This window comes from Cnephaeus nilssonii (genome assembly GCF_951640355.1).
Source record: "Cnephaeus nilssonii genome assembly, chromosome: 11".
Lineage (NCBI taxonomy): Eukaryota > Metazoa > Chordata > Mammalia > Chiroptera > Vespertilionidae > Cnephaeus > Cnephaeus nilssonii.
In genome coordinates, this window is record NC_137082.1 from 49,224,289 (window position 1) to 49,241,094 (window position 16,806).

At 37.0% G+C, this 16,806-nt stretch overlaps 1 protein-coding gene across 3 annotated transcripts in view; it reads right to left on the reverse strand.

Annotated features, from left to right (window-relative positions):
- The window catches only part of RTTN (rotatin), a 115,651-nt gene that overhangs the window by 57,646 nt on the left and 41,199 nt on the right, over positions 1–16,806 (reverse strand). For all 3 annotated transcript variants that reach the window (XR_013814187.1, XM_079784075.1, XM_079784076.1), the window contains 10 exons: positions 16,589–16,760; positions 14,856–14,955; positions 12,792–12,880; positions 12,274–12,391; positions 11,301–11,397; positions 10,601–10,669; positions 6,981–7,169; positions 6,086–6,325; positions 4,802–4,946; positions 1,455–1,609 (listed from right to left, as the gene is read on the reverse strand). Coding sequence is in view for 2 of the 3 variants with exons in the window: in XM_079784075.1 (XP_079640201.1) it covers positions 1,455–1,609; positions 4,802–4,946; positions 6,086–6,325; positions 6,981–7,169; positions 10,601–10,669; positions 11,301–11,397; positions 12,274–12,391; positions 12,792–12,880; positions 14,856–14,955; positions 16,589–16,760 (1,374 nt within the window). In the remaining variant the exon portion in view is untranslated. The remainder of the gene's footprint in view (positions 1–1,454; positions 1,610–4,801; positions 4,947–6,085; positions 6,326–6,980; positions 7,170–10,600; positions 10,670–11,300; positions 11,398–12,273; positions 12,392–12,791; positions 12,881–14,855; positions 14,956–16,588; positions 16,761–16,806) is intronic.

Consider the following 16,806-nt stretch of genomic DNA (forward strand, 5'->3'; position numbering starts at 1 on the left):
TATCACAATTCGCTTCATTTGTGATTATATATCAAACATTTGTATCAAAGAGCTAAAGTGAAGTACATAATAATTTCTCATGGTAATGACTTGCCCTTTGACCATAAGACTTGGGTTATGGGCTGATCTTTTGGATCTAACCAGGTGTTAAGCTGAATCAGGGCTGCTGTAACACCTTGGCTTGTATAAAATGTCATGTGTGTGGGATCAGGCCTTTCCCTCCAGCAGAGCCTTGGGATTTAAGCACAGGAAGACCTCATCAAAGTAAAAACTTCTGTATGCATCAAAGGACATTATCAAGAGAGTGAAAAGACAACCCACAGAATTGGAGAAAATTTTGCAACATATATTTGATAAGGGATTAACGTCCAGAATATATAAAGACAACTCAACAACAACAAAACAATTCAAAAACAGGAAAAGAACTTGAATAGATGCTTCTCCAAAGATATAACAGTAACAAGTGTTGGTAAGGATGTAGAGAAATGACAACACTCATGCACTGCTGGAAGGAATGTAAAGTGGTGTAACTGCTGTGGTAAACAGCTTGGCTCTTCCCCAAAAAGTTAAACATAGATTTATCACAAATATCAGTCCTAGGTATAATCTTGAGAATCAAAACATATGTTTGCACACAAACTTGCATATGAATGTTCATAGCAGCACTATCTAAAATCCTCAAGGTGGAAACAACTCATTTGTTTACCAACAGATAAACGGATAATCATAATGTGGTATATCTATACATGGACTATTACTCAGTCATAGGGAGAAATAAACACTGACATGTGCTATGAAATGGATGGTCCTCAAAAACACGATGTTAAGTGGAAGAAGCCAGACACAAAAGGCCACATGCTGTTTGATTCCATTTGTATAAAATGTCCAGAGCAGTCAAATCCATATACAAAAAGAACATTAATCACTGCCATGGTCTTGGGTAAGGTGTGATTGGGAAGGGGCTGCTTAATGTGTACAAGGTTTCTTTGGGTGGGTAATAAAAATGTTCTGGAATTAATTATAGTGATAGTTTCACAACATTGTGAATATACCAAAAGCCATCAACTGTATACATTTAAATGATCAAAATAAATAGTAAAATTTACCTAATTTTAAAAATAAAAAAGGAAGTCAGAACCAGAGACAGACATTTGAAAACATTAATGCAAAAATATTCATAAAGTCATAGAAATGGATATGACCGCTCAGGTTGATGTGTCGAGAATTAAAAGAGGACCAAGAACTAAAACCTAGAGAACAACAAAACACTTTCCATGTGAAACTGCAATCAGGCTGCACCAGAGATTCAGCTGAAATGAAAACAGACCACCACAATGATTACTGAAGTCTTTCCTTCTCTTAACTTGAAGCAAATGAAAAATCAACTCCTTGGAAATGAAAAGAGAATTCAGTTCCCTATCCACATTCTCCAACCTTCAATGATACAAAAGTACCTGTTAGTAACTGCCCCGAAACTGAGCAGCAGGGTATTGTAAAGAGCCATCAGTTCCTTCTGGAGCTGTTGCCTGACAGCCGTCCGGAAGTCATCTGTCTCTTCTCGGGCCTGTGACTCTGTCAGAACCAGCAGGTCTAACAGAGGGTTTGGACTCTGAAAAATGAAATTGGTAAAGAATAAAGTTACTCTCTAGCTGAGCTGTGTGTTGTTTCCTATGGAGGTTTTTGTTGCTCATCATGTTCTGGGTTAAGAGTTGTGTTACCTAACCAGCAGGTGTGGGTCTCTAGACCTCCTGCAGATGGTCTACACTCAAAGGATGCTTCATATTATCATCTCAACAAAAGGAAAGCATATCTATTCTAGAAAACTGAGGAATATACAGAGAAGCATAATGAAAGAAACAAACACCACCCACAATCACATCTCACAGGAAAAGCAGCTTTTAACATCCTGGTACACACTCCTCTTTTTGCATGTGTGAGTATAAATAAAATTATAATTCTATATTTTTAATAAAACTGAGGTCAAGTGAAAAAATCCACTATTTAACCATTTCCTTACTTTGTTATTATTATTTCTTCAAAAACATTCTAATATCTGGTATTTTTCAACCACGATGATTTACCACTGAACAGTTAGTGACTGATAATTTCACTGGGTGGTATCGTGGGCTCAATTCTAATCATGTCCTATGTACAAACTCTAAGCAATGAAATAACTGAATCAGAAGATTATAATAGTTTAATGCTTTTGATGAACATTGCCAAACTGTCCCTAGAGTACTAATACACACAACCCCGCATGGTGTGAGAAGACACAGCATCCCAGCCAGTGCTGATATCACTACTGTTGTAATCTTTGCCAACTTCCTAGGCTAATAAACAAATAAAACTAATGCTATTTAAACATTTTCCTGTTTTCCATTTTTAAAAAAGTAACTAAAGAAATATAATAGTATTTCTAATGATATTAAGAGAATAGAAAATATTAACTGATATACGAAGTATTTATCAAACATCTATAATGTCACAGGCAGTGTGCTAAAAAGAAATAAAATAAGATTCATTTAACTTTTTGATTAAAGTAGAAAACTTGCATTTTCTTCTTTTACACATGGGCAAACGGAGGTTTATAAAGAGGTCAAGTAATTTGTCCAAAGTGATAAGAATTAGCAGAACAAGAATTTAATCTCAGAACCTTTTTACTGCAAAGGTAGTTAATATTCTGTTCCCAGCATTATGTCCATCAACAGAACAGTGCATATACAACATACAAAGAGAGATAAAGTCAAAATGTAATTACTGCTGTTCTAAAATCCTTCACCTAAAGAACTCAATTCAAAAATAACCACATTCTCTTTAGGGAAAAGAAATGAAAAAATGGGAAGAAAATTCTAAGCTGTTTACATATGTAACATGTAGAGTATACTTCAATCAGGTACACACAATTGCAAACAATATAACTGAGAGCCTTTGGAAAGTACTGGGGAGAGACATTTTGCTTTTAATTTCCTTCTTTCCTTCACTGTTTCACACCTAAGCAGTTTTTTCTACCACCTGTCCCTTTCATCTTGAGCAAGAACTGCCTCATTTGGATCCAGTAAAATTACATGAAACATAACTATAACTTCATGTTTCATATATGAATAAAACAATCAAGATTCGCATTTGATAAGATCATAAAAATAAATATATATTCTATAGTATTCTTAGCCCCACATAACCAAAGGCGGACTTAGACCCTCAGTGCCTCCAACTCCCATACACACTGACAAAATGAACAAGTTATTTTAATGCAAAATCCATCTTGGTAAAATATAACTTTATATGATTATATTGATACAGTATGTATAACCTAAAATTAAGATTCCTCCAAAGAATCTCATTCTACTTATAACTTGTTTTTGCTAGTAAATTGCTGAGACTTTTTCCCTTTATAACCTATCTTGGGTTCACATGTTAACATTGAGATTCAGTGAACCTCAGCAGCATCACTTGTAAAATATAGGATGAATTACTACTCCTCAAGCACAAAAGAGAGGAGAATAGATGTCTCTACCTAGTAACCTCAAGTGCTTAATCCTATCTGAAGGTTTTGTCATTAGACATTAGTATTCAATCCTAATTTTAAACCAACTACTTGGGTCATTATTGTGTCACTGCTGACCTCCAAAAGGCAACAATTTCTGTAATGATGGTTCATTTTCATAAAGCACACAGTTTCCATCCATCAGCAAACTACAACAGTAGAATGTGCAATGCCCCCCATGAACTCTGCATGCACACGTGCCTGTGAAAATGGCCAAAAAAGAGACATAAACAGTGTAGTTCTGAATAGCCCACTCCCCAAAAAATTATGGTCCCACTTTTACAAACTTCCATCAGAAAATCATTCTGTCAAGAAAGATGTTCAAACTCACCACTTCTAGGCTCTTTTATATATTAACAAAATATCATTATATGAAAATATAGATTAGTGGTGCAACAAATTCCCCAAGTGCCTTAGAATTAAAATGTTTGTAACAGCCCTAGCCAGTCTGGCTCAGTGGATAGAGCATTGGCCCGTGGACTTGAAGGGTACCTACCAGGTTCGACTTCAGTCAAAGGTACATGCCTTGGTTGCATGCTTGATCCCCAGCCCTGGTCGCAGCATGTGCAGGAGGCAACCAATCGATGTGTCTCTCTCACATCAATGTTTCTCTCTGTCTTTCCCTCTCCCTTCCACTCTCTCTAAAATAAATATGTCTTATGATGTCTATTATCTTCTTTATCAATTTAGGCCCTCTTTTCTAATTTTTATGTAGGGGGTTATTTATGTATTATTACTTGCAAAAAGGTTTATCTTTGCTGGGTTAAGTAAATTCATATGGTGCTTGAAAAAAAAACACACACATAAACCAACAGTACATAGTGAGCTAGCTTCTTGGCAAGTTTTCCTTAGGATAAACTTACATTAAAGCCTGAGCACCTTTGGTCTCACTCTTCCCACCCTCACTTTCACATACCCTCACTGCCTCCATCTGGCTTGGCTCCTGCCTCTCACATGACTGTTTGCACTCCCCGCACCCAAAGATCCCCACTTGAAAATACAGCTGCAGCAGAAAACTCCAAGAGAATAGGTTTTATAAACAGCAGGACTGAAAGTTCCATTCATCTGTAGACTTTTAATTTAATACAACTAGTTACAACATCAAGAAGGCCATGTTGCTATGAGCCCTCTAATACAACATGAGTAGCACTTCACTTAGCAAGGTATATAAATATTTTACTTTTCCATAATTAGTATTAATGATTTTCAAATAAATCACTGTCACACCTAAAATGCAAATTCCTTAACAGCACTTACAGGTCTAAGAAGTAATTCTAGAAGCCAGTTTAGAAGTTCCACTGATGAATTTTTTCTTTGCTCCTTCAATAACTTATTTAAAAAATGTATGATATCTATTAGCAGTTTCTCATCTTCAATGCAAGCAGGAAGCACTTGTAAAAACCTATAACAAAGAAGACAATAATTATGGTTGCTAGCTCTTAAAGTGGTGGTTGATAAATATTTAGCCACCAGCTGAGAAGTGGCATGCTGACTTGTTGTGTTTGCCCATTTCCATAGTATAAATACCCCCATGGCCAACTGCAAGCCACAGTGTGACACACAGCTGTGGAGATATGCACAGTAGCCTTTCTATATCATAGATGTAATAGGTACAAATAAACTGGAGCAGAGATAATAGGGAAGTGTTTAAAATAATTGGGAAGCAATAACTTTTGTATAATCATTACCTTAATTTTCATTAACTTATTTAATTATAAGTTTACATAATTTAATGTTAAAGAGTGGCTCTTTTTAAACCAACTAACTTGCAAAACTCCAGAAATGTAAGCATCAGCTCTCTCACAAGGCAGTACTGGCTGGCTCCAGCATGCCACCAGAAAAGCAAAATAAAATTGTGACAGCTGACCTAAATAAAGGAGTTAGCAAATTTCATGTTTAATGAGAAAGTTTCCCATGTTCTAGAGTCACATGGCTAAAATGTAAAACTGCTGCCAATTGCTGCTTCTCAGTCTTGTTGGTTTCAAGTGCAGCAACCATCTGCTGCCAGTTAAACGTGCTATATCGACGAGCTAGAGCCTTTCCTATAGCTACTAATGGACTTGCACATTGGGCAATCAACTTCATGAAATTCACAGTAAAAAGAAAAATGAGATCATATACTTACGGGGGGGAAAAAAGAGCAAAACAAAACAGCCTGCTACAGGAGTACCAAACCTATTCACCAATCCACTGATGTCCTGAGTTATTTATAATATGGGCAGGAATAAACATTCTGTTTGTTCATTCATATCTTAGCCTAGTCATTTACTTTTATAAGATAACAAAATTTTCCATGATAAGGATATTTTAAAAATTGCTGTAAGTTTATTAGTAATTCCTTCTAAAATGCAGTGATTCGGTTTTGTTTTGTTTTTCTCTTTTGCAGGTGATATTTATTGCAGGTGACAAAAATCCTGAGGTTTTTCTTTCTCTAAAAGCATTTCTCTCATAATACATGCTCTTATCTTAAAGGTATGGAGATGGACCCAAACACAATTCAGTCCAGGTCTCTGCAATGGGTAGACTTGAGCTTACACTGACCTGTTTAGTGCGGTGTGCCAAGCCAAGGACTTCAAGGCAGCCCCACATGGGCCAGTGCCCCCCTTGAAAGACAATCTGTCATTCAGAAAGTAAAAACTCATGCTGGTGACAGCAGCCCTCACTTCTCTATGGGTAGCAGCCTGAACGACGGCATGGAGACAGTCCTGCAGGCCCCTGGCTGTGTGCGTCACCTTCAGAGTAAGGGTGTCCTCTGAGGATAACTTCAATGTGTCTAAGAATCTATACAAATTGAAAAAAGAAAGAGTGACATAAAGCTATTTAAATAAAAGCTCACTTTTATTATAAACTCTTACCCAAAAATTGTTTTATCTTCATTTTCTTTTAATTAAAGGTTGACTCACAGCCCAAAGAAAATCTGGTGTGTATCTGCCAATATTAGGCTTTTATACTAGTATCCTAAGTATTTACATTGACGTTTTCCTGCTTACACAATCGTAAAGTAATTTTCACTCAAATAAGGAAGAATTGACAGATTAGAACAGTAAGATATTCAGAAGCAATCATCATCATCATAATCATAACAAACACTCTTACATATATTTACTGACCTTTTACTCTGATCCAGAGCACTTTTCCTAGTGATTTACATCAATTAACTAAAAGAAACTCTGTATAATCTCTAAAACAGCATAGATGCTCTTTGTTTTTTAATGTACTTCCCTTGTGTGATATTTTTTTAAAAGTAATGAACAAAGTAATGTAATCTTTAAAACAAAGTAAAAATTATAATCTTCAGTGCAAAAGCAGGAGCAGATGAAAGTAAAAAAAAAACAACACCACACAAACAAAAAACACCTACTTGATCTAAAGGAAAAACAAAACCTAACTAATTAGGCAAATGTAAATACTTTTTCAACTAAATATAACAGCTTACTCTTGGATTTTCGTTTCAGAGTCCACTTGCTTCAACAGATTCTCAGTCCCATGATACCATGAGAGGTTCCAAGCTATTCGAAGCATATCTGAGACTGGCTTCAAGGCCAAACAATCAGCAGATAATGGCAACACTATGGAGTAAGGACTCACAGCATGGTGGCCAAGAACATGCACTGGGAGGTGATACCTAAAAAAAATGTATACAAATAATTAAAATACTTTAAGTTCTCAAATGCCTCTCAAAAGGATGAGCCACAAATGAGGGCTAGTTCTGTGCCTCCCATTATAAAGCAATCCAGAGATCAGTTTCCAATTTTTCTTTTACCTCTTCTAACCTCCCAAAACCACTATATTAAACTCTTTCCTATGGACTTACCATATTCCATAATGTATCAGCCTTGTTTGCAGATATAACTAATGCCCCTTGAAACTAAGCCCTATGGCTACAGTGAACCATGCATAACAGGTGTTCAGCCAAACATGAATGCCTACTTTATGTAAAACACTGTATAATATCTACCATTTATTCAGTTATATGCCATGGCAATGTTATACCCATTTTTAAAATATTTAAAATGAGTCACCATGACCACTAAGTGACAGAATCACAGCCTGACAGAATTATGTTTTCACTTGAGAACATAATTGCAACACCAATACACTTAATCACTGTGTGTCACCAAGAGAACCCAGAAATATTTTTAAATCTAAAAACAGATTCACAGCCATATACATCTCTTAAACCAATGTTAATTTAACAGTGTTTAACAGAATAGCAATGCCTAGCACGTTCAAATATTAAAGAATAATTTTGCTAATAAAACATATCCCACATCCCTAATTCATGTATTTATGACTAATGTTAGATAAATACAATCAAGTAAGATTTCTACAGGGAACTTTTGTTTGCTTTTTCATTTCATACATCTCAATAAAAGAGGCTAAGGTAGAGTTCTCTATATAGAAATAAGATTGATAATTTAAGTAAAAATAATGCTTTTTAAAAATTGGAATTTTCCACAAAAGTAACCAGGGCTCCTTAGAGAAATGGCTAATGCTAGGTTTGAGACAGGGAAATTGAAGGTGAACCTGGGACATCTCTTTGTGCCAGAAAGAAGAAAGTAGTAAAATAAAAGACTCATGGGGCTAAGTGGAAAGGACCCAGAGCAGGAGCCTACTTGATAGGACTGGTACTAAAGGAAAAGAGGTGAGGCTGTCAATCAAAGGACAATCCTTTAATAGTTAGAACATGAACTGCAAATTAAACCTAAGGAAGGTAGAAGGAAGAAAATAATAAAAAGCAAAGGGTACTACATCATTACCAGTTTTAGAAACCACTACACATCTACCAGATGGGCAACAATTTTAAAAATAACATTACTGTGAGTAAAGGCTTAACAAAGCCCTTTTTTTCCCCTGTGGACAAATATGGTCTTGAGCAAACTCTCTGGCTCCTGACAACCGGACAACCAAAAAGATGTAGAATGTCAACAATCTTACTAAGCTGCTCTGCTGAGAGTGAGGATGACTCCCTGCATCTGTACTGGGAGATGTGGGATAGTGGGAAGCCACAGTTCTGAGCGCCAAGTGCTGTAGCTCTATGACATGCTGTGGGGACCTGGAGAGCAGGCCTGGGCACACTGACCAGAGATCATCTTTTCTAGTGGGACACAGGGCTTCTATGTCAAGACAGCACCCAGCACCACACATGTCATCTCATTCTAAGTATGACCTACTATAATTGTGTATTTTATTATTTAGCCAAACCCGAAGATCATGAAGAGTGGGTGATGTCTACAATCAAGATATTTCACTCCTAAGAATGTGTCTAAGAGGAATTCTTGCACACATATATCAGGAGTCATACTACTAGTATACAATAATGTTTACAGGATTGTATACTGCAGCAAAAACACAGGATCAACCCAAATACTCTGACAGGAAAAGGAACAAACTGTACTAGAGTCTAACAACAGAATATCATACAACAGTGAAAATTAGAAAATATAATTTACTTACCTTTAAAATACACAATTTTAAGTATACAGCCTGATGGATTTTTATATATGTATTCATGTGTAACCACCACCCAGAATAAAATACAGGACATATCCATCATCTCAGAAAGTTTATTTTTCTCTTTTTCTTGTAAATTGATTAATCTCCTTACCCTCTTCCAAGAGGTAACTACTGTTCTGACTTCTCTCACCATAGGTCAACTTTACCTGTTGAAGAACTTTAAGTAAATGGATTCTACAATATATGCCCTTTGGTGGTTTCTTTCACTCAACATTAGGTCTATGAGACTCACATTGTTGTGTGAAGAATAGTTTCCACAGATTGTGTACAATTGTATGCACGGTTCATTTATCAATTCTTCCTTTTGTTAGACATGTGGAATGTTTCTTGCTCTTGGCTACTATCAGCAAAGCTGTTATGAACATTCTTTTTTTTAATATATTTTAATTTATTTCAGAGAGGAAAGAGAGGGAGAGAGATAGAAACATAAATGATGAGAGAGGATCATTGATCGGCTGCCTCCTGCACGCCCCCTACTGTGGATCGAGCCTACAACCTGGGCATGTGCCCTGACCAGAATCAACCTCTTCAGTCCACAGGCCAATGCCCCACCCACTGAGCCAAACTGACCAGGGTGTTATGAACATTCTTATACAAAGAAAAAAAAAGAGTGGGTGATGCAAATACCAGCGCTGGTGAGTGTGGAGCAGCTGACGCTCACACTGCTGCTGGGAACGGAAACTACTACAGCCACAAGGAATACTGTTTGAAAGCATCTACTAAACATATAAATACCCTCTGACCCATGTGTGTTCAAAGCACATGCCCATCGGCAACAGAATTACCAATTCATTGAATTCATTGCTGCACATTCTTACACTGAACCCTAGAGAGCAATGGAAATGACCAACAGGCAAATCTTCCCACGTGGTGCAAAAGAAGCTGAACACAAGAATATACCCTATTTATAAAGTGCAAAACCAGCAAAAATAACATATAGTAACAGAAATTAAGATAGAATTACCTATGTGGGTGGTGGAAAGTAATGAAGGAACATGGGAACATGAAGGGGTTTCCTAGAATGCTGGCAATGTTCCTTATCTTATCTGCATGGTAGTTACATGGCATATTTGGAAAAATTTATCAACAATACTCATAATTTGTATACTTTATTCATGTTGTATGTACAGTGGTTATGTAGGAAAATGTCCTTAATTTAAGCTTTAATGAGGTACATGCTAGAATAATTAGGAGGGAAATAAAAGTATGTCTGAAGTTTACTTAGGTTAGGAGGGGAAAAATTAATATAAATAAATATATGAGAAAGAGTAAGAGAGAGGAGGCCCATGAGTTAACAACTGCTAAATCTAGGCTGGAAGTTATGCCAGCGTTCACTGTCTAGTTCTTCCAACCTTTCTGTAGAAACATCTGGAGAGGTACAGTCACTGACCTCTCCAAGCACACAGTGACGGGAATATACAAAGACTAAGTCACATGGTTTAAATGCTATGTGAAAACTGTGACAGACTGACAGATTCTGATGTCCATTTCTGTAACAATAGTTCTCCTTCAAGAACAACAAAGACAGAAATATGTCACCTTCTAAAAATGGAAACCGGCAAACTGAAGACTGATGGCGAAGCAGGTTGACTGGGAGGAATAACAGACCTGGTTCATAAAGAAAACACAAGAGGAAACAGATGAGTGGACCACAGCTTTGTCAAACAATACAACTTGTCTCACTTCCCTGACTGAAACTTAACTCACAAGGTGCAACTGGTTCTATCATTTAGTGTAGTTTTAACAAATTTGCTACTTCCTGGATTTGCTTATGAAGAGTAAATTCTGCTTTTCTTTAGAAGTCCATATGATAAATGATTCATACCATGCGGGTGCTGGACTGGCAGATGGGTCTGGTGCCCTCTCCTGCTGACCCTGCTCAAGCTCAGTGGTAAACAGATATTATCATCCTAAACATCTTCCTAAAGGATTTTGTGAAATAAAATATTAAAGAAAAACACGCAAAATTGAGTACTGAAAAATGTATTACTAACAAAAATTACTGCAGTAATTTAAAATTTTGTGGTTCATAATGTTCAAAAATAAAGTTCAGGGTGACTTTTTTAGTCAATGGGTTTTTTAGTACTGCTTACTCAAACCCAAAATCATCCGAGGTATATCTACCATGGACAGCATAAGCATCATAAGTTAGAAATTTCTATGTGTTCATATAAGATTGCATCAGAAACCTTAGATAAATAATTGTGAGTAAAAATACTTTCTAAGTCTTAGTGCTCACCACATATCCATTCTTGATACTTCATCAAATAATAAGAGGCAAAATAATGCTCCAACTTCAGTCACCACAGTACAATCTTCATGAAATATCAAGGAAACTGAGAAATAAAAGAAGCATAATGTTATGAAATATTAGAAAGGATGAACTTCAAATTTAAAATATCTTAACTGAAAGGGAAGAGATGCCATTCTCAGAAAGGCAATGTTGACAGATAAGCTGACATTACTAACACAGTGGCCCTCTAATGTGCAATGTGTGTGCATCACCTGGAGGCTGCGACAACAGTGTCTGCTTGGTAGGTATGGGAGGAGCCTTTGACTCCCAGAGACACAGACATTGCTCACTGGGCACAGGCCACTTTCAGTTCATCAGAAGCAAACTGATCCAGGGTCTAAGAAGGTTTGCCAAGTCTAAAGGTTTGGCTAAAGTTTGCTCATTGAAAGATCTCAATATCTGCCCTTTCCTATAAACATATAATCATAGAACTTAGACTTTTGACTTTAAAATGTTGTATTTGTGCGAGTGTTGTTTTGGTTTGTATGTCTTGACCATTACCAGCCACTCTTAATGCTCATTTAACAACATAATCAGATATCACACCAAAGGTTCAGGATGTAAAGGCATAAACAAACAAGGCTGAGGAAGCAGATGCTGGAAAGAAGGCAGTAGTGACTGCAGCCACAGCTCTCTCTTTACAGACAACAGGTACTGTCTGAGCTCCAAAGGACAGCTCCATCAACGTGCACAGGACAACGAAGGCGTCAGCCTCTCCCAGTTCCAAGGTCTGTTCAGTAACAGGGTTACCAGGAAGCTTCCACAAAAGTACTGAACACTTTCTATTGCAATGGGTTTTAGTAATTTTAAAAGTTTGCTATTCTGTAAGTTAAATGGAAAGTAAATGTTTCCTACAGTTAAACAATACCACTTAAAGCTTAAGACTGATTTCACCATTAGCAGAATGTGTCTTATTTACCTCTGAACAGCAGGGTCAGCAGAGAAGCCTGCTGTGCGAGGGAAACACGGGCGCCTGGGTCCGCATAGAGAACCTTCCTCAGGAGCGTGAGGCTGGGCTGGATCAGACATTCTATCAGCTGGCCAGAAGGAAACACACAGTTACTCTACGTGCATTAATTCTAAGGTGAGCTAAAACAGACTCTAGTATTATCTTATCATAGTCTTATTATTATCTCATTCTAAATTGTATGCTTTATCAAAATTGTGTGAAACAAAAATGCAAACAAATATTAAGAATTATTTTCCACTGAAAATAAGCTTTGTATATACTCAGGCTTATACATCATATAGAAATTTTAAGATTAGTTCTTCTTTACAGAGGTCACACTCTTAGAAATAAACAAATGAACAAGGAAGGTAATGGGTGTCAGGACTTAAACTCCAAGGACTAATGCAAATTCAGCTGAATTCACTTTAGGAACTGATTAATAAAAATACCAATCTGTAAAAACATGTCTACATGTGCAGTAGTCTTACCTCACCATCCTCACTCACACATTCATTTAAATACTCAATTATCTTGTCAATTAAGCACAACTTTTTCACCACAGCATGCATTTTAATATCTGTAGACAAAAAAAGTTACTAAAAGTTAAAAAACATTTCCCTGTAGTTTTAATAACATAGAACAGATATCCACATAACTGGCAAATTATTAAAAATATTTACACCTGGTATTAAAATTAGAAGATAAAACTTTAAAACTTTTTCTTTAATATACCTCTGAACAACTTGAAAACTATTAAGTAACAAGCAGATCTGACTCCTGAACTGTAAAAAATAAACCTGTTAAAAAGGAATTAAATTAACTAGTTCACCCTGAAAAGTACTAGAATTTTATGCATACAAATGAATCCTTGTATTTGTATATGACAAATTATTGTCTTTATATTGTTTCATTGACAATTCTTCTCTTCTCTAAATCCATTAACTCAAAATGTTTAGAATTCTTCACAAGTTAATGTATAAATATGGCTTACAACATGATCATTTTTCTATTAATAAGATCTCTAACCTCATATTGTTGATAGCAAATATAAAAGGGATTATAACATACACTATATATTTCCCAAAGAATATGAACTACTTTTTAATAAGTATATATGTGTGTGCACAACTATGGACTCAATATTTATGTCTCCAAAAATTCATATGTAGAAACCGAATAATCTCCAATGTGATGGTATTAAGAGGTGGGGCCTTTGGGAGGAGATTAGGTCGTGAAGGTGGAGCCCTCAAGAGTGGGAATGGTGCCCTGAGAAAGAGGCCTCAGAGAGCTCCCTCACCCCTTCTGCAGGTGAGTGCACAGGGAGAAGGCTGCCTATGAACCACGGAGCATGCCCTCACCCAACACCAGATCTGTTGGCTCCTTGACCTTGAACTCCCAGCCTCCAGAACTACTGTGAGAATCAAATGTCTGCTGTTTATTAGTCACCTGGTCTATGGTATCCTAGTATAGCAGCCCAAACAAACTAAGACACACACAGACACACACGAGATATTACTGGCTCCAAAAATCTACTTGCTTCTAGATTAGGTACAAGTATTTAACAATTTACAAACAAATTTTCTTAATTTGTTCTCCTATAGTTTCAATGAATACATACACTGAGAAACAAACAAATATACATATTCATACTGGACTAGTAGCTTTCACTCCAACTATCTTTAGCGGCCACTTTTTGAAAAAGTAGTTTCCACTGTCCCCCCCAATACAGTGCATACCAAAATTATATTTTTGAAATGTTAATAATACTAAAAGAACACTTATTTCTAAACGTTTTTGAATCGTTTTTGTTGAGGTTCTCCACATTTGTAGGGATTTCTTTTCTAAAGTCTGTGTTACTGCTATTAAAGCCACAGGCAGGCTGTGTATGCTTTTTCAAATTCCTCTCACCCAGTTCCCACTAATGCCAGGATAGAAATATTAACCATGCCCCATTTTCCCACTCAGTAAAAACCTTTTCATGTAAGTACAAAGTTATCATTTCTCTCAAATATTAAAGCTAAGTTACAGATGTCACATATAGGGAAAAAGAAAAAAACAATCCAAAGAATAGACTAACAACACTACAAAGTTAACTGTATATTTTACAAGTTTGTTGTTTTTTTAAATAAGCCTTTAAAGAAAATACAGCTAATGGTACATTATTATTTTACCTTCCCACAAAGTACTGTTTGATTGATTTCTCTAAGAAAGATGGGACAATATAAAATTACATATACTAGGTAAACTGAGAAAGAAACATGCAATTTACTGTTGAAATTAGATCAATATCTTAGAAGGTAATTCCATTGAGTGACATTCTACAGGTAAAATAAAGATAATGCAGACCAGAGTCAACAAAGTTTTTTTATAAAGAGCTAGACAGTAATAAGTGAAGCTTTTCTGGCCACATACAGTGTCCCCCTTTTTTTTTTTTTTTTAACAACTCTTTAAATGTGTAAAAACCATTCTTAACTCAAGGGCTATAAAAAGGACGAACCAGGCCCAGCAGCAACCAATGTCTGCCAACCCAAGACAGCAACCAAAGATATTACCTTGCATGATCACAGCGAGCTGTTCTGCAGCTGACTTTCTCAAAACAAGGTCAATGTCATCTGAGATAAAGATTTCATATACCTTTTCAACAGTCTCCAACTGCAAACAAAAAGAAAAAAAATTTTTTTATCTACTTCCAATTTTCCAAGAAAATTTTATAGTTCATACCATAAGAACAAAAGCTCAAAGTCAACTTACTTAAATAAATGGCATATTTACATGTCAATATGCAACAATAATGAACTAGGTCAGGGAGGAACTTAGGACCTCAAACAAAGAGCCACCCTGTCAATGAGCTTTTTTTTTTTTTTTTTAATATATTTTATTGATTTTTTACAGAGAGGAAAGGAGAGGAATAGTTAGAAACATCAATGAGAGAGAAACATCGATCAGCTGCCTCCTGCACACCCCCTACTGGGGATGTGCCCACAACCAAGGGACATGCCCTTGACCAGAACTGAACCTGGGACTATTCAGTCCGCAGGCCGACACTCTATCCACTGAGCCAAACCGGTTAGGGCAAGCCTCTTAATGTATATTTTTGCTAGGAAGCCATTCCTGACCACTAGCTCCCTAAAGAATTTCAGGGAAAACATCCCTGCAGGTAGGAACAGGCAACCCTGAGATGAACAGTCCAGACTCGTGACTCAGGACTTCTGTTGCTCCACAGCTGCAATTCTCTTGGCCCTGTCCCTTTCCTCCCGCTTAGAGACCACAAAGAAGGCAGCCCTATGGAACTTGCTGCGCAGCAATCCAACAAAGCCACCCCAATACCAGATTGTGACTGACATCCATGCTAAGACAGGGTCTGAGCTGGCAAAACTCAGAAGGAGAAGAGAAGAAGAAAACAAAGACAACACTCCTCCTTTCTCCCACCCACTATCTGCTGGCCCTAAGTACTCACAAGACAGTTCTAGAATGGCCACTCCTGGCCTTCCTCCCCACCACACTCAGGACACAGGAGGGACCACCAGTGCTTAGGACTCAGGGAGTCCCCAACAGGACCTGGTGTGTGGCCAGGGAAGGCTCTCCAATCCTCCTGCCATGGCTGTCATATGGCCCCAAACACTCAGGTTGAAAGAACATTGAATGTGTTTCCCATTTTTTAAGACTGTCTCTGTGGTTAACAGACCCAGGGCTTTGTTCCTAAGATTATTTGATGCCAACAGAAACTCATTGTCCTGAGGTATTAATGCTTGAGGGAGTGACTGTGCGGGGTGAAGGAGGTGGGTGAGACAGGATGCTGGGCAGGGCCAATTTGAATCAGCTGTCTGATTCCCCATTTCACTTGCCAAGGAATTTTCCCAGCTTCTTACTATCCTGCCTCAATTCTATTCCACGTGGGTCTACAGTGCTACCACAGGCTTAGGGTGCTGCTCTACACTGAAAAGATAAACTGCCTTTACACCTATATTATTTTTACCTCTTACACTGAAGAGGCTGAAAATTTTATCATAGGAACTTTTTCCTTCTAGCTATTGTAGACAATTTCCAACATGAGAACAAGAATTCTAAATAGCTTTATGTCAGTGATATATAGTCTTAAGAGTCATCACAAAATTTCCTTCCAGTAAATTGGCCTTATGTTGTTCTTAAGACATTATTCAAATTCATTACATTTGTGGTATATGTACTAAATGAAAAGGGACATAGTACCTGGCATTTGGTAGACACTCAAGAAATTAATCTGTTCAGTATCAAACAACCACACAGTAATAAACTCAAAAGTTACCTTAATAATCAGCTCTCTCCTGTCATCCAATTTGAGTTCAATAGGTTTTTTCACGATAAATAAGTTAGTAGCTTTGGCGAGAACTCTGGCATCCATTGCAGGGCGCTTTCTCTCAGCCCCCTCCTCCCTGGTAAGATGACAGACTAACAGCTTCAATGCTAGTGAACGGACCCTGCGGAAACACAGTATGCAAATCTGCAAACTGCAAACCTTCTGTA